This window comes from Ochotona princeps, chromosome 1, assembly GCF_030435755.1.
Source record: "Ochotona princeps isolate mOchPri1 chromosome 1, mOchPri1.hap1, whole genome shotgun sequence".
Classification (NCBI taxonomy): domain Eukaryota; kingdom Metazoa; phylum Chordata; class Mammalia; order Lagomorpha; family Ochotonidae; genus Ochotona; species Ochotona princeps.
The window spans coordinates 96,735,977-96,754,975 of record NC_080832.1 but is presented as its reverse complement, the minus strand read 5'-3'; the positions used below and the strand labels follow the sequence as shown (position 1 = coordinate 96,754,975).

Below are 18,999 nucleotides of genomic sequence, written 5' to 3'. Positions count from 1 at the left end.
GTTGGAGTGTGCTGTTTTGTATCTGGTGGTTAGCCAGGTGGCCTTAAGGAAGGGATAAGCTTTGCAAATACTGGGAGTAGCTGACCTAACACCTTAAGATAGAAGCAGCTGCTCTGAAGAACCAGCCAAGGTGAGTAGTGCTGGATGTGGTGAGTCAGGGAAAGAGTTCAGACTGGCCAAGGTCAGTTCTCAGAGAGCTGGGACTCCTGTCCTGTCCTGGAATGAGCCTGAGCATTTTAACTCACTGTGATGCAAATACTTGGAGGTGGCCCCAGGTGGAAGGGATCTTACTCCTGCTCTAACGACCTACCCAAGGAATTTACTACCAATTCCCACTGTCCTGACCCCTTAATAATCACCTTGGGTTGCCAGTAAGTGGGAAACATTTAGGGATTCTAGGAAGACCCACTGGGTCCCCACGCCTGAAGGTTTTGCCACCATTCTAGTGAGCAGTTGTGATAGCCTGCATCTAGTGAGAGCTTTTGGGATTTTGAACAAAATCAGACTTCATTCCCATTGTGTCACCAGCAGGTTTTCATGATGCCATGTGGGCTTTAACTTACACATGAAGCATTACTGCTCCCAGGCTGCCCTGCAGAGCACGGGAATATTCATTTACATTTTCTCCAACCCAAGAGAACTATGCTAAGGCTTAGAAGCTAGGTCCCTTGACAAGGTCATGAGGTTATTTAGCCAGCCATGGCAGGACTTGGACACTTAGGTCTAACTGCCTGAAAATCCTGTTCTTCCCATTGCACAACAGGTTAATACTAACCAAATGTAGTCTCCTGTATTTCTAGGTACTGTGTCTGTGGGTTATGAATTCAGGCATGGATTGGCAATATTTTTAAAACATTTTCCTCTGTTCTGAACATGTAGATTGTTTTGTCTTCCCTAAACAATATAGCTTGTCAAGGATTTTCATAGCATTTACATTGTATTATTTCTTACTATAAGCAATGTTTACACAAATTAAAGTATATGGAGGGTATAAGTAGGTTATACGCAAATCTTATGCCCTTATAAGTAAGGGACTTGAGCATTGGTGAGTTTTTGTGTCCGCAGGCATCCTAGAACCAATTCTCAGTGGACACTCAGAGGACACCTGTACTTTTATCTCTTCATAAACATATGCATCGAACCTCTGCTATGTGTATACTGCTGGACAACACCAAAGATGCAGAGACAAAACAGACAGTTCCTGCTCTCAAGTGTCTAGGAATGGAGTGGTTAGCTAGAATCTATACGGTAGCTCCCAGCATGGAGTGAGATTTTTAAGGTGTAGGCACTCCACTCTCCCCACACACGCACTATTTTATGCTTGCTGAAATGGAAGCTTATCTTCTTTTTCTCACTGAATAATTTTTGTCAGCAGCCAAGCAGGACATGATGTGGTTGTCATCATCTGTGTATCTGCCACTGCCACGCGTGGAAACTGTCTGCTGATCCACATGTCTCCAACTGACATTGGTTTCATTGTTCAGTTGGATTTCACAGAAATCCAACTTGGGTCCTTGCTTGCAACTTAAAAAAAAAATCTTCAAAAGAGCTGGCATTGTGCACCAGCGAGTTAAGCCACAGCCTTCAATGCTGGCACCCCACAAAAGCATTGGTTTCAGTCCCAGCTGCTGCACTGCTGATCAAAAGCCTGTCAATGTGTCTGGGAGAGCAGTAGAAGGTGGCCCTAGTTCTTGGGCCTCTGAACCCAAGTGGGATCCCTGGATAGAGTTCCAGGTGTTTTGGCTGGTCCTGTTGTGGCTATCGGAGGAGTGAAGTAGTGGACAGAAGATCACTCTCACTCTTAACTCTACCTTTAAAACAAGTAATAAATAAATCTTTCAAAATCTTCAAAGTATCACACTATGATGCAGGACTTAGAAGAAAGATCATCAGTGTGAAAGACTGCCCATTACGTGGCAGCGAGAAAAATCAAGGCAGCATGAGTGGCCAAGGCTCCACAAGTGTCCGAGCCCAGGACAGGACTGACTCATGCTTCATGAAGATCTAATATTCAGGGGAAGAGAAGACAGCTCTGTCACAGTGTCCAGGAAGCTTTCTGGAGATGCAAAACTTTACTACTTTATAAAGTTCTTGTATTTTGTTTACAAAGAAATGACTGGGACCCAGCGTGGTGATCTAGTGGCTAACGTCCTTGCCTTGAATGCGCTGGGATCCCATACGGGTGCCTGTTCTAATCCCGGCAGCTCCACTTCCCATCCAGCTCACTGCTTGTGGCCTGGGAAAGCAGTCCAGGACGGCCCAAACAATTGGGACCCTGCATCCACGTGGAAGACATGGAGGAAATTCCTGGCTCCTGGCTCAGCTACAGCCTTTGCGATTGCTCAGCTACAGCCTTTGCGATTGCTTGGGGAGTGAATTATCAGATGGAAGATCTTCCTCTCTATCTCTCTTCCTCTCTGTATATCTGACTTTGCAATAAAAAATAAAAAATAAATCTTTAAAAAAACAGATTTATACATAAATACATACATATATTCATAAGATATATCAAGTAAACCTATCTAAATATGAACTATCAATATATAAACATATGGTTTATAATATTATAAACTACCCATTTAAGAATATACATAAAGCTCTCCTTTTTTTTTAAAGATTTATTTATTTTTATTACAAAGTCAGATATACAGAGAGGAGGAGAGACAGAGAGGAAGATCTTCTGTCTGATGATTCACTCCCCAAGTGACCGCAACGGCCAGTGCTGCGCCAATCCGAGGTCAGGAACCAGGAACCTCTTTCAGGTCTCCCACACGGGTGCAGGGTCCCAAAGCATTGGGCCGTCCTCAACTGCTTTCCCAGGCCACAGGCAGGGAGCTGGATGGGAAGTGGAGCTGCCGGGATTAGAACCGGCGCCCATATGGGATCCCGGGGCACTCAAGGCAAGGACTTTTAGCCACTAGGCCATGTCGCCGGGCCCCTTGAAATGTATTTTAAAAAGGGAGTTTTATGGGGCCCAGCGGTGTGGTCTAGCAGCTAAAGTCCTTGCCTTGAACGCCTGGGAAAGCAGCTAAGGACAGCCCAAAGCTTTAGGACCCTGCACCCGTGTGGGAGACCTGGAAGAGGTTCCTGGTTCCTGACTTCAGATCGGTGCAGTACCTGCCGTTGCGACTCACTTGGGGAGTGAGTTGTCAGATGGAGGATCTTCCTCTCTGTCTCTCCTCCTCTCTGTATATCTGACTTTGTAATAAAAATTAATACATCTTTAACAAGAAAAAATACACTTCAAATTCTTTTCTAAAAACTTTGTGGTTTTAGAGCAAAGGGGTGAAAGAGTGATAGAAAGCAAGGAAGAAAAAGCTACCAGCCACTGTTTCACTCCCCAAATGTCCACAACAGCAGGGACTGGGCCAGTGGGCCAATGCCTGAAGCCAGGAACACAATCTGTCTCTCTCATGGATGGTGGGAACCCAATTACTTCAGCCATCACTGCTGTGTCCCAGGGTCTGCACTGAGGAGTCCAGAGCTGCAGGGGAGAACTGAGTCCATTTCTCCAACAGGAGATACAGGGATCTAAGCTGCTGCTGTTAATACCAGATCCTTGAAAATGATTTGTACACGTGCCTAAGGGATTATTCTCAGCATCAGTATCTATTTCCTTCAGAACAGTTGCCATAATTGGAAATGATCTTATTTGTCTGTCTTTGTCTTTCCTCAAAAATGAGATTATCTTTTCATTTATGCTTCTCCAGCAACGGGAAAGACGCCTAGAGCAGAGTGAGCACTTGGTAAACATGGTTGTAAAACTGCAAGCAGAGGTGGGAGGAGACGTCAGGATTCTGAGATGTTACAGACTCATCCATGGCTAAAATGACTTCTGTTTCTCTTTAGTGTCTTGGGTGAGCTTAGACTCAGAAGTTTTATAGAAAGGTTGAAAAAGCAAGCACTTGGTAGTTGTACTAGCAACCAGCCTTTTAAAACGCAGAATCATAGGGGCTGGTGCTGTGGCATAGCAAGGCTAAGCCTCTGCCTGTGATGTTGGTATCCCATATGGGCACTGGTTCCAGTCCCAGCGGCTCCACTTATGGTCCAGGTCCCTGCTTATGGCCTGGAAAGCCAATGGCGGCTGTGCCCCTGCACTCAATGTAGGAGATCTGGATTAAGCTCCTGTCTCCTGGCTTCAGACCAGCCCAGCTCTGGCTGCTGCAATAACTTGAAGAGTGAACCAGTGGATGGAAGATACCTATTTCTCTTTCTCTCTATGTAACTCTGCCTTCCAAATAAAAACAAATAAATCTTTAAAAATAGAGAGAATTATGATAACATGATTTTTATTTTCCTGGAAAACAAAGATGTTCATTTACTCAACAGCATCACAGAGTGAGGGGAATAGTGAGATAAACATGAAAGTCCTTAGATATTTTATAGCTTAATAAAATGAGGAATTTCACAATTGAGGGATTCCTTTAAATTTTCACTCTTGAAATAAAAACCCTCGTTAGAAAATATGGACTTTTCCCATGACATAAGAATCACTGGAATGTCTCTTAAGGCTATGAGAGGATGCATGCAAACACAGCTGTAATCACAAAAGGAGAACCTTGAACCGTGAACTTGAACAGCTGGCATGCACACTGGCATGGGATATCCTGTCTGAACTTGGCCATCGCATTCAACTCGGGCAGTCCTTTATCTTCTCTGGGTTATACCTCACATACAATAGACACACTAGCTCCCTTCTAGAACACTTTCAAAACCCACAGTCGCCCAGGCTGCGAGGTGGACGGCCTCTGAGGGCACTGTTCTATTTAACAGAGCCCTTAAGAAAAAGTTCTGACTCTTGAGTGATACTCCTCCAGGGCTTTTACTATCTGTTTTCAACATCCAGATTCTGTCTTTGCTCTGCCTTCCTCCTCCCCTGCTTCTTCAGGATCCCCATGATAAGTATTTCCATCTCCTTCTAGGATATGATTCATGCTCACTCAGAGCTTGCAACACTGGAGAGGCTGCTGAATCCCCTGACCTCATTTAATACAAGGTCACATATGAATCATCTCCAGCCAACCCTGCCCTGCATTAGGGCATGCAGTAAAAGACAGAAAGTTCTTTCTTAATTTAATAGTCTCCAAATGCAAAGGACTGACCCGAAAGTCAAATAACAGTCAACAGATTAAGTACAGACATGACAGCACTCCCTTGCTTCGGTCTTTTGGTTATTCATGTCCAAGGCCACGTTCCCAAGAAGTTATGAGACACGCGGGAAGACCTTACAGCTCAAAGTCCCACAGAGCCCAACAGGTTTTCTGTGTTCAGGATTTTTGAATTACCTAGTATTCAAAATCTAACCTGACAGGGCCTGGTCTTGTGGCAAATCTGGCTAGGTAAGCTGCCACTTGTGATACCATATCACAGTGTGGGTTTGAGTCCCAGCTGCTCCACTTCTGATCCAGCTCCCTGCTAACACACCTGGGAAAGCAGTGCAGAACAGCCCAAGTGCTTAGGTTTCTGCCAACTATGTGGAAGCTATGGACGGGGTTCCTGGATCCTGGCTTCAGCCTGGCCCAAGCCCAGCCACTGCAGCCCTTTGGGGAGTGAAACAGCAGGTGCAGGATTTCTGCCTCACCTTTACTACCACTCTGAATTTCAAATAAACAAAATAAATTCTTTTAAAGACTTTTTTGTTTGTTTGGAAAGGCATACTTAGAGAGAATGAGAGACAACGATCTTCCAGACACTGGCTCACTCCCCAAATGGCTGCAACGGCTGGAGCTGAGCTGATCTGGAGCCAGGAGCTAGGAGCTTCTTCCAGTCTCCCACATGAGTACAGGATCCCAAGGCTTTGAGCTGTTCTCTACTGCTTTCCCAGACCACAAGTATGAGCTGGAGGGGAAGTAGAGCAGCCAGGACAGACCGGTGCCCACATGAGATCCTGACATGCTCAAGGTGAGGATTTTAGCCACGGAGCCATTGTGTTGAGCCCATAATAATTTTTTTTTAAAGTAAAACCCAACCTGATGCCTGAAAACCCAACCTGATGCCTGAAAAGTCAGAGTTCTGAAAATGAAAAGAGCTAGAAGCACATTGGGGCTATGTTAAGAGTTCTACTCTGGACTCACTTCAAGAAGGGCCTGGGACACACATACAACTCCTTTGTTTGCAACTGGGAAACTCAGAGAGTCACGTGTGCCACAGCTGCATGCCAGGCAGTGCTGCCACAGATAACTCTCAAAAACGATTTATTTGAAAGAGATGGGGCGCAGGGGTAGGACACAGCTTCCAGCTGGGGCGGCGCCAGGCCAAAGGCAGGAGCTTCATCTGGATCTCCCAAGGTGTCAGGGCTTCAAGCACGTGGGTCATCTTCCATCGCTTCCCTAGGTGAATTAACAGGGAGCATAACTCTTAAGTGGAGCAGCTGGAACTTGGACCTGGCGCCCAAATAGGATGCAGGCACTGCAGGCAGTGGTTTACCCTGATGTACCAAAGAGCTGACCCCACAGATGCCTACTGAGTGGCTATTTTTGATCAAGCAATTCTCATATTAACATTTTGTGAGTTAACTAAATTGAAACCATCCAAATTCCCTATTGTTTGAGAAATGTGAGTTCTCTCTTTAAGAGCAAGTATCAGGTTAATACAAGGAAAATACTACGTTGAGCAACACAAGTTTAAATTTGATGCCTTCTTCCTTCTTACCTACTTGGTAATAAACTATTCTTGCTAATAAAGGACAGTAATTGCAAAGCTGAGCTGCAAGCTTGTATTTCGTTTTTATATTTCACCTCGGTCACCTGAGCTTGGCACCAGAAATCTCTCGTACAGTTGAGGAAACTGAGGCTCAGAAAAGCAAGGGAGCCTGCTTCTAAGTCCCCATGGTGGCAAATGGCAAAGCCTTTAATCTTCCGGTACACAGCAAGCATGGATCTCCGCTGGCACAAACAGGCATGCTCTGTGTGCTGCACGGTATGTGCCCTTTAGCACCTAGTTCTAACACAAGGGCACAATTGAGGGCTTAATTTGGAGCTGTCACTGTATCCCTTCCCCCATGCCCTTTAAGAAAGCAGCTCTGTTTGCTTTGCTTTGGCTCCTGGCTATTCCCTAGGAAGGGCAGGGTATAACTCCTGGTCTTGGCTGAAATACATGTAACCCAGCCTTCCTAGGCAGAGAGCCCAAGCTGCCCACAAACGGCAGCACAAGGAGCAGGCAGGTGCAGCCTGCCCAACCCCTGGCTAGGTGGTCATCCCTGAGGACGGAGAACCACAGCTGAGCCTGATTCACAAGGAGGCAGGGGAAGCAGTTGGTGGGAATGTGCTGCTGAGGCTTCACTACAGACAGGCACCTGTTCAACTGGGAACATCAAGTGGAAGGCACAGAACCTGCTCAAAAGCACAAGCTTGCTTGAGTATTGCCAAATCCATCAACCAAACACGATCTGCATCTATGCTCACTGTGTAGGGCCTTATTTATTTCTTGACATAATCGCCTAAGAATGTTTTGTTTAACAGCCAACTTCCACATTCCATATACAATCCATTCTGTCAAGTTCCTGTTTTCAGTTTTCAAATGTCATTGCTTTGAATAGAAAGAATATTTCTGACAAAGGGCTAAGGTCTCCTTTGAATCGGCCCTATCTGGCAGAATGAGTCTCAGTTCTCGTGACCACCACCTCCCCAACCTTCCCCAGCCCTGGCTGGTAGGAGCAGCATGGGAGGGCAGGAGGGCAGCCAGGCAGGCTGCAGTAGACACAGCTCAGTGACTCTGTGTGGCATAATTAGTGCTTTCTCCTGGGAGCTCTGAACAAGCTTCTACACATCTCATCAATGAGAACATGCAAATTCCACTTGCTTCCCACTTTACCTCTATTTTAAAAACAAGCAACTTCACCCACACACTCATTAATTCTGTGAGAGGTGTTGTGTCTGTCTCATCCCTCCACACATTTGCTCGTGTTGCTGATGTGCCCTGGGTAGGGAGTCAGGGAGGGACAAAGGAGCCGATAGCTTTTCCACTTTTTCCCACACACCTGGGGACACTTTCCCACAATGCTGCCTCCCCTCCTGCAGTGCTGTGCCTCAGCCCACCTCCAGCTTCTGCCTCCCAACAGCCAAAGCCTGTGGCCTCACGGAGTGTCTCTTCATGGTCTGAGCTAGAGAATTCTCTCTCCCAGTAGTTAGTCAATGATTATTTCAAGCCCCCCTGCGCTGAATGCATCAATTTGCATGTCTATTTGATCCCAATTTAGCAAGGGCCCTGACCCAGACTAAAGTCATTGTCAGAGATCCCCTCTGTTTCTCAGCCCGAGTTGAGTCTTCTATACAAAGCACTCTTCCAGTACACGTTTTGTGAAGATCTGGTCATCAACACAGTAATATAAACAAGCAGCAGAAGGGCCCTTGAGCAGAGTTCATGTTGTTTGAGAAAGAAAACTTACTGCTAGTCAGAGGATCTGACCTCTGCCACTACTCTCACAATTTCGCCGGATCCCACACTGCTTATTCCTACAATTTGCACCCTGAACTTCTTCTATGACCTTAGAACAAGAATCAAGCCCAGACATCATATGCAAACTATGCCAGCAGTATTTCTTGGCATAATCAATGATGAATGTCTTCTTTACAAGCCAACTTCCATGTTCCACCCATTACCCATTTTCTTCAGGTTCCTGTTTTGAAAATTGACCCACGGGGCTCAGCATAATAGCCTAGAGACTAAATCCTCACCCTGCATCTCTCTCTCTCTTTCTCTCCTTCTCTCTCCGTAAATTTGACTTTCCAATAAAAACAAATAAATCTTTAAAAAAAATTGGCACGCCTGGCGGCGTGGCCTAGCAGCTAAAGTCCTTGCTTTGAACGCGCCCGGGATCCCATATGGATGCCGGTTCTAATCCCAGCAGCTCCACTTCCCATCCAGTTCCCTGCTTGTGGTCTGGGAAAGCAGTCGAGGACGGCCCAATGCTTTGCGATCCTGCACCTGCGTGGGAGACCTGGAGGAAGTTCCTGGATCCTGGCTTCGGATCAGCTCAGCTAAAGCTGTTGCGGTTGCTTGGGGAGTGAATCATCAGACAGGAAGATCTTTGTCTCTGTCTCTCTTCCTCTCTGTATATCTGACTTTGCAATAAAAAATACAAAAAAAATTTTTTTAAAAATTGGCCCAGGAACTTTATCCCTTCAGGCGAATGCCATCAACACACTGGAAAAAGAGATGATGATGCTCATGAAGATGTCTAGGATGACAAACGAACGGGATGAGCAGCCAGACACTGGCACGGTGCTCACGAGCACAGAGCAGACCAAGAAGCCACGGCTTCACTCCTGTATTCTCCACCAAGGTCAGTAATCTCCAAAGTAAATAGAGAAAAATCTCATTAGGTTTGGAGTCTCAGCCTGGGAAAGGGACAGTAGGAGGAGACGATGTACTGCAGGTCCTAATTCCATGCACGGGACTGTCAAACTGCTCAAAGGATGGGGGAGAAATCATGCACAGAGAACCACAATCTTGAGCACTGCTGCCTCATTTTCCAAAAGAGCACACAAAGCAGATTCTAGAAACCCTGAGATGGTGACTTTAACAGAAAACCCTGGAAAAAACTGAGAACAATATGAGAATTCTTCAAAATGTACTTTGGGTCCCCCGCGGCAGCCTAACGGCTAAAGTCCTCACCTTACACATGCCAGGATCCCATTATGGGTGCAGGTTCTAATCCCAGCAGCCCCACTTCCCATCCAGCTCCCTGCTTGTGGCCTAGGAAAGCAGTCAAGGATGGCCCAAACCGTTGGAACCCTGCACGCATGTGGGAGACCCAGAAGAGACTCCGGGCTCCTGGTTTCAGATCAGTGCAGCTCTAGCTGTTCCAGCTGTTTGGGGAGTGAATCATCGGACAGAAGATCTTCTGTCTCCTCCTCCTCTGTATGCCTGACTTTCCAATAAAAAAAATAAAATAAATCTTTAAAAAAAATGTACTTGAAAAATAGTGGAATGAGAAGATGTTTACTTTGGTGTAGCATATTTTCATAGTACACACTTTCCCACAAACTTTTTAAGGTTCCCTCATGTAGATGGCGGACACTTGGACTCCTGAGATCACCAATATCACCTCGGAGTCCAGAACACGCCATACCAACTTCCCTTTTTTGATATGATTACTGGAGCAGCCAACCATGAAAATTAACTGCAAAACAATAGCTTATAATAAAAACACTAGGGTAGGCTGGGATCACTCACTCAGTGCTAGATGTGGCTCCAAAAGCTTATTCCAAACAATGATCTTTTTAATCTTAGTGACAATCCTGTAATAGGAACTAACACCATTCCCATTTGGTAGATGAGAAAACTGGGACAGAGCTAAAGCAGTCTGCCCAAGATTCATACAGGTAGAATTCCAATACAGGCAACGTGATGCCAAGTCCAGCTTCCCTCATTAAAAGCTGGAAATGGCAATCCTTTTTCCCATTCAATTCCGTGAATGCATCTTTCAGCACAGGAAAGGGAAGAGCATTGGAACGCAGCCAGCCTTGCTCTGTGCTCTCACCCACTCACCCCTACGAGGGGAGGAGAGAGACTGTTGAAAACTCAGAGATTCAACTGGGCTAACTTTCTTGGTCTGGGAAGGTCCCTGTTGTAGAAGGTTGCCCTTGCAAGGCAAATCTGTGCTTTAAAGTGGGAAAATCCTGAAGCTGATATTCCATATTATACCAGTCCACTGCCAGGCCAGCAAGCAAAACAATAATGGGTGCAACTGCCAGCCCTACTGGGTTGTTAGTAGATGGATCAGCTAGCATCATCAGACAGCTGGACTGTGGTCTTGGCTTTACCAATTCATTCTTTTCTACAGAAGATATGCTATTTTGATAGTCATTAATGTTATTTTTAATTTGTTCTAGTGTTAGGGGGAAAAGATAGGGATGTTATTAACACTAATCCAGCAATCCACCTGTAATCTTAGTATGATATCAAAATCTGGGACTCTGCACCAGTGCGCGAGACCTCAGAAGAAGCTCCTAGCTCCTGGCTTCAGTTTGGCTCAGCTCTAGCCATTGCGGCCTTTTAGGGAGTAAACCGGCAGACAGAAGGTCTTTCTGTCTCTCCTCTCTCTGTATAGCTGTCTTTCAAATAAAAATAAACAAACACTAAAAAATACTAAATGCAGTTGCAGGGCTCACTTTATTGTAACATTGGCAATTTGAAGGTACCTACAAGCCAAGTACAAGCCTACCCTAGGGATTATACAGCAGGAAAAGAATGGAGGGAAGGCAGGACCATTCAAACCATTCCTCCCCTGTGGACATGGATGGACCTGTGACGTCACGCAGGCGGGGAGGGGGAGGTTGGTAGAGGCCAAGGACCTGGGGTTTGAAACTGTTATTGGCAAAGAAAGCAGTAGAGCTTTGGGGGCAAAGAGAGATTTTATCATTTCAGAAAAATATGGCCAGAGGACTTATGCCTCCAAAATGCTGTGCTGGAATACAACCAAACCCATTCACCTACCTAGGTCCATGGCTGCTTTCACACGCAACAATAACTGTGGCAGAGGCTATATGGTTCGCAAAGCCTGAGATATTTTCTATTTTGCTCTTTAAAAAAATTGCCAGGAAATAACTTTTAACAGCCTAGGGGTTAGGAGGGAGGGCGGGGGTCAATGGAAGGAAGCACACAGTGTGGCTCTGGGGCCAGCTGAAGAAGGCCTAGGGGAAAGAATGGGGGTACAGTTACCACTGAGACTTCTTGCGCAGGTTCCCTGCTATGCCGACGGAGTAACCACCAAAGGGCATGACTCCCTTCTCTGGGTCAGCTGGAGAGGTAGACTTTCCCCTAGTCTTCAAGAACCCACAGCAGATAAAAAACGTGAAACACAAGCACAGGTAATCCAAAATGTTTTAATGATTAAATGTTTAGACATTATTTAACAGTGTGGGTATATCCAGATGAGCTAAGCACACTTTGACAGCACACTAATCGAATGTTACAGTTTCTGTATTGAAATATGTAAAGACACCTGCAAACTAGTACCTAGGAATGGAGACACACTTTTACAAATATACACGTTCTAGATTTGATAAGGTAAATGTAAACAGATGCTGTGACTCCGTCCAAACAGAAAACCCACAAGACTAAGACGGGAACCCATCGGCTCCCTAGAATATGAATGTGCAAAATTAAAGCATGGTAAACTGATATTTACATAAATATCAAACCAACAATTAGTTTTATACATTGTCAATGACCTTCTAAGACATGTCATGAGTGGTTCAGTGGATGGTTTTGTTTTCAATGGAGAAGGTTCTCAGAGGCTAAATTCCAACACTTTAAAATGACACATTAATAGTCCTTATCTGTTCAACCGCTGCCTCCAGTGTGTAAGACATGATTTTACAAGAAGCAGTATATTACTTGAAACAAGCAGTTCTAACAAGTTTTTAGAGTCTAAGCAGAAAAAAAAATTCATAGAGGCTATTAGATTTACAACAAACAAGCTATCGCCATCCAATTTCCCAGTTCTCTCATGCCGTAGCTATCTGTTTCATTTTATATTTTTTCTTTAAGGTCATTTCTTCCTGCTGTGAAAATTTTGGTAAACTAGGCACATTTTAAAAAGAAAGCTTCTGTCAAAACAGATAACAGTACAGAAATCAACCCGAATCTGGACCCTGGCGACCAGTTCCCTACTGCGCGTCTGTGAGACTATGTCAGAGCACACACTCAGTCACCTCTCTCTTGAAAAGAACACATCCTCTCGCACACAGGTGGAAAGCACAACAAACTTGATTTCCCATATAAAAACACCCAGTAATTCAGAAATGAACAACGGCCTACTCATCCTACACACTTCTGACAATCTTGAGGATAAAGAATATATATTTAAGTTTCATCAAGACTGCTTTAGAGCCCCAGGCCCCCAATTTTTGTACATTATTAATAGTGGCACTCAAACTATAAAAAATAAGATCTGTTAGAAAGTTAAACAGACAATAGGCTCCACTAGATTTGAGCCTGCCTTGATTCAAAGCCAATACTACAAAACTGGAGGTGCCGTTACAGACTTCACATCTCTTAAGTCACTTGAAATTACAGGTCACATATTACTTTAATAAATTACGGTCTTTGATTTTTTTTTTCCTAAACAGAGTTATTACAAATACAAACTTAAAACATATCCTAATTTAAACTAATAAGCTTTGGGCCCTGCTTTTCAAATTTTAAGGCATGTGTGTTTTTCTACTGTAACAACATTGTACAAATTTACAATCACATGCATGATCTACAGTTAAAAAAAAAAGTTTGGATTACAGTGTTTTTAAATTGTGAATCACAATTCCAGCACCTATCATGTTATAACTAATAAGGCAACAGCAGTGTCATATACTACAATAATATTCCCTTTTCCACAGTCTAGCGCGGGGGTCAATGAGAGCCCAGAAATGTTAAGAAATCTTACACCTACTTGGATAATTTGTCTAGTTTGTCTAGGGGTTCTGAACTGATGAAAGAGTTCCTACATGAATCACACTATTGTAGGCCGGACTAGTTACAGCAGCTGTTAACAGCAGCGGCACACAACTCACACTGTGTTTACAATCGGGTCACGTGGTCTGCAGTGACTCTGTCGCTCCGTTTCAATCCTTCCGTTGCTTCCGTGGCTTGACACTGTTCTCCAGGGCAGAGAAGCTGCTGGTGTGTCCATTCACAGCAGTTGCAGACCCATTCTGGTGGTCCTTGAGGTGCTCTTTTCTCCGGGATGCCCCCTTCTTATTGTAAGTCTGAAACATATAAGGGTGGGGGCAAAGCCACGTGACCACAGGGCTGTCTTCCATATGGACAACCTTACTGGGAATAGCATTCCTAAGTCAGGCCTGCTTTCCTTTTATGACCAAATGTTGTTGATAACTTATTCCTGGAGCAAAGAACCATGACTTTTTTTTTTTTTTCGCCACTGGCTTCCCTGACTCTTCCATTTACTGAATCACAGGCGGCCAAAAGAAACACTATTCAAAAGGTTACGTTACGGCAGGCAATCAGTGCAGAGATTAATGCATAGTGGCCTGGGACAGCCTCATCCTGTAGTGGCTGAATTCCAGGGTGGGAGTTTGTTCCCCTCCAGCTTCCTGCTAAGGCACATTCTGAGAAACAGCAGTGGTTGGGGTCCCTCTCACCACTGTGGTAGCCCTGGACTGAATTTTTGGTTCTTGGCTTTGGCCTGGCCCAGCCTTGGCTATTCTGGTCATCCGAAGAGTGAACTAGTAAATGAAAGATCTCTTCCTTTCTCTCTTTTTAAAGAAACAACATCTATATCCCTTACCTATCTTCAACGTGTTCGATTTTCTCCAACATCTACTGCAGGTCTCATAGACACAGAGCTATACTGCAATAAGCAGCTAGGATAAATGTGATTTCATCTGTGGGTCTTAGCAGAACACCACTTGTACCTGGTATACATTCCAAAGTAGTATGAAACTACTCCGCTCACCAGGACAAGGAATCAAGTTGAACTCCATCCGTTGCAAAGATGCACAGTGCTCCATACACTGGCCTTCCTGCCTCAGGACCCACGGACCCTGTCCTTGCTCCTGACCTCCTAGATCTCACTCAAATCAGTGGCCAGCATCCCTGCCAGGCACCAGCTACAAACACAGAAACACATGCGGTTCAGGGCAACAAGTGGTAAAGGAAGCCGGAGATACTGAAGAGTGGTTGGGCACTACCAGATTATCTGTCCTAACCAGACTGTTCTGGAAATGAACTCCAATCATCACATCATGTGCTTAGGGATGCAATAAATCTCTAAACCAACAGTGGGTGGATAAGGAGAAGGGGTAAAAAGGCAGATTTCATCTTCTTTTAAATATCCATTTTCAATTTGAAAGGCAGAGAGATCTTCCTGTCTACCAGTTCACTTCTGCAGGGGCCCAGGACTAACACAGAATAATGCTAAGAGCCCGGAATTCAATCCCTTCACGGAGAGAAGGGACTCAAGTACTTGAGCCATGTCCTTGCCTCCCAGCGTGTGCATTACTAGCAAGCTGGATCAGAGGCAGAGCCAGGACTCAACTGGGTACTCCAATATGGGATGTGGGCATCTCAGATGGATCTTTTATTTTTTAAAGATTTATCTATTTTTATTGGAAACACAGATTTACAGAGCAAAAAGCACAGGAAGATCTTCCATTCACTGGTTCTTTCCCCAAATGGCCGCCAACAGCTACAGCTGAGTTAATCTGAAGCCAGGAGCTTCTTCTGGGTCTTCCACGTGGAAGCAGCGGCCCAAGGCTTTGGGCCACCTTCTACTGCTTTCCTAGGTTCAAGCAGGGAGTTAGAAGGGAAATGGAGCAGCCAGGACATGAGTCAGCGCCAATATGGGATCCCGGCCTTGCAGGTACAGCATTACCCAGCTATTGCGCTGGCCGCATCTCAGGTGCATCTTAACCACTGAGCCAAACATCTGCCCCCAGATATACCTGAAGACTGAACTGGAGATTTCTTTTGAAATTTTATTTGGCTGTGATGTTTAGGGTAGCGAGTCTGAGAAAATTCTGATTGGAAAATACCTCTGGCATGGTCAGTAGTAAGCAACATACAAGCCCTACTGCAGAGTTCTCTATCTCCCATGTGTACCTCCACACCCTCACCCAGGACCCACAACAGCACCAAGCACCCAGAGGGGTGCCTCACATCCTTGAAAAATGTGAGGACAAGGGTCTCTGTCAGAAAAGATAAAAGTGAGGCTTACCTGAATGTAGAAATTTGTGAAGAGGGTAATCAGAGAAATCATGTATCCAATCTGGAAATACAACCAACCAAGAGGGAACGTGCACGGCCATATGACTCCACAGCTGGTCTGGATGATTGTCAGCACAAACTGAAGCTGCGCGAGAGAAGGGACCGACCCAGTGGTGACGAGCAAGCTCGCGCCACACTGCTTGCCTGCACCCCCACGTCTCTGCATTCACACCTGCCGGCTTTTCTGTGGGCACCGCAGTCACTTCACAAACACATCCTAAGTGTGTCTCATACACTTGTATATTCTCTATCTCCCACTTGTATATTCTCTATCTCCCCCTTTAACCTACTTAAACCACATTCACTAAAACCCAAGGATATAGCAGAGGTAGATGCAAGAGTCTACTTTAAAAACTGTTTAATGAGAGGAAGGCAGGGTAAGCGGGGTATTTAACAAGCTGTTGACACTGAACTCTCTTCCTCCTCCTCCTCATCGTGTACCCTTTAGCTTGGTAAAGGCTGATGGACAGATTTAGACCTATACTGGCAAACAATACAAAGTCTATAAATGATTTCTGCCAAGTTGTCCTTGAGCAGCATATGAGCTGCTTGCAGAACCACTGAGGTGTCAGGACAAGGTGTGGCTACCGGGGAGTGCATTACTAGTGAGAATGACAGAGCACAGCATTCCACTCCCAGTCTCCAGCAGCTTCCAATGTTTCCATACAGAAAAGGGCACATTTTATTCATTTTATTCCCCTTCTCTTTTTTAAGATGAGCACTCTGGGTTGAGAAAAAAAAAAAAACTAGGAGTGGTGCATACAACGAACCTAGACAAACTGGCAGTCTTCTGCCTCAAAGTACAACCCCTAATGGGCGATCAATTTTCCATGCCTGTTCTTTGAAATCCTCCTTCTGCAGGAGCCACACTGTGTGGCTACCAATTGATCTTCACTTCCTTTCTCTTCAAGTATAACAAGAAAGTTAAAGAACAATTAGCCTTCTTCTTAAGGGGTGAGAGAAACTCAACAAGCTGCAGAGCAGCGCTGGCAGAGGTGATAATAAAACCTCAAACACAGAAGCATCTCAGAAGAGTCTCGCAAGAATTTTTTCCCCTACATTGTCATTTTTAAAAGAAAAAAAATAGCAATTGACTTTTAGGGATGTGAATCAGCTTAATTTGCTAAGGAAAGCACGTTAAAACAAGACAAGGGCTGGGGGTTAATGTCTATATTTCTCAGCTAGCTTTGGCCCAGCACCTCAATGTACTCGACTACAAAACGGGGATAGTAATATGAAATAAGGCAGTTGGAACATTCCACATAAAATCACTTGCTTAGCATGAGGACTTGACATGCAGTAACCATTTAACATAGGCTAGTGTGTGCCACTGGTAATAGTATTAATAATTAGTCTACGAAAGAATTTGTGAGAGAGGAGTGTGGGTCCGTAAGACAGTGACAACTGGGAAGAGCTTAAGCAAGCATGGTGTGAAATAAGCATCAAGTGTTAACAGCTGCTGTCCTGGCCCCAGCAGGGTGAGCCATGGGCTAAGGGCTGTCATCAGAGGCAGAGCAGGCGCTGCTCTCACTGACACCTGCTTCAGCAAATCCCTTTGCTGCATCATCAGCTGCAAGCTCCCGACTCCTATTACTCCACAGCCGCTCCTGAATCCAGAGTGTGGGAACACGGTCACACACACACACACAGTCACACACACAGTCACACACACACACACACACACACACACACACACACACACACACACACACACACACACACACACACACACACACACACACACACAGAGGCAGGAATGAAACCTGCACGTGGGAGTTAATTCCAGTCCTCATGCTATATCCAGCCATGGGCACAGTTGCTTCACCAATGAAAAGCCAGAAAAGTTTCAATCTGCCTACTTCATGCACTTAACTGGATCAAATGAGAACCGGGGCAAAGAGGGTCTCAGATGCACTTAAGCAGTAAAGCCAGGAAGAGGGCTGGGTCCATCAGGGAAGCAGCCCTGGTGAAGCGGGCCCAGTCACTCACCAGCTGCCCCTGAGTGATGTACTTCTTCCACCAGAGATACGGACGCATGGATGGCACGGATGACAGACCATAGTACGAGTACATGAGGACATGGATGAAGCTGTTAAGTGTGGCACCAAAATAAGCTGCAGGAACAGAGAAGATTTGGAAAAGAACATGCATCAGAATTTTACATATAACACACAAAAAAAAATTTTTTGCTTTAAAAAAACACAAATGAGGGCTGGTGCTATGGTATAAAGGACTAACCTTCTGCCTGTGACACAGGCATCCTACATAGATACTGGTCTGAATCTCAGTTATTCCAGATCTGATCCAACTCTCTGCTAAAGGAAAGCAGAGGAAGGCAGCCCAAATGCTTCAGCCCTTGCACCCATTGGGAGAACTGGATGAAGCTCCTGCTTCCTGCCTTTGGACCAACCCAACTCCAGCTGTTGCTGCCATTTTGAGAGTGAACCAGAGAATGGAAGACTCTTCCTCTCTTTCTTTCTCACTCTGTAATTCTGCCTTTCAAATAAAAATTAATCTGTTTTTAAAAAATGTATGGGGCCCGGCAAGGTGGCCTAGTGGCTAAAGTCCTCGCCTTGAAAGCCCCGGGATCCCATATGGGCGCCGGTTCTAATCCCGGCAGCTCCATTTCCCATCCAGCTCCCTGCTTATGGCCTGGGAAAGCAGTCGAGGACGGCCCAATGCATTGGGACCCTGTACCCATGTGGGAGACCCGGAAGAGGTTCCTGGTTCCCGGCTTCGGATCAGCGCGCACCGGCCCATTGCGGCTCACTTGGGGAGTGAATCATCGGATGGAAGATCTTCCTCTCTGTCTCTCCTCCTCTGTGTATATCTGGCTGTAATAAAAAAAAAATCTTAGAAAGTCAGATATATAGAGAGGAAGAGAGACAGAGACAAAGATCTTCTGTCCAATGATTCACTCCCCAAGTGAGCCGCAACGGCCGGTGCTGCGCCAATCCGAAGCCAGGAGCCTACTCCAGGTCTCCCACACGGGTGCAAGGTCCCAATGCATTGGGCCGTCCTCAACTGCTTTCCCAGGCCACAAGCAGGGAGCTGGATGGGAAGTGGAGCTGCCGGGATTAGAACCGGCGCCCATATGGGATCCCGGGGCATTCAAGGCGAGGACTTTAGCCGCTAGGCCACACCGCTGGGCCCTGTATATCTGACTTTCCAATAAAAATAAGTAAATCTTTTTTAAAAAATGTATGTAACTGACATTGCAAGTTGAGCCACTGCTTAGATGCCAGCACCCAGTATCACAGTGCTGGTTTGAGT

General features: G+C 45.4%; 1 protein-coding gene across 2 annotated transcripts in view; it reads right to left on the bottom strand.

Moving 5' to 3' along the window:
* The window catches only part of ELOVL5 (ELOVL fatty acid elongase 5), a 117,433-nt gene that overhangs the window by 21,238 nt on the left and 77,196 nt on the right, over positions 1-18,999 (bottom strand). The window contains exons 6-8 of one of the 2 annotated variants that reach the window (XR_009245176.1): positions 17,716-17,840; positions 15,677-15,811; positions 13,515-13,709 (exon numbers count right to left, since the gene is read on the bottom strand). Coding sequence is in view for 1 of the 2 variants with exons in the window: in XM_058662106.1 (XP_058518089.1) it covers positions 13,566-13,709; positions 15,677-15,811; positions 17,716-17,840 (404 nt within the window). In the remaining variant the exon portion in view is untranslated. Of the gene's footprint in view, positions 1-11,812; positions 13,710-15,676; positions 15,812-17,715; positions 17,841-18,999 lie in introns of those variants that run through there. The other variant, XM_058662106.1, reaches the window with a different exon arrangement.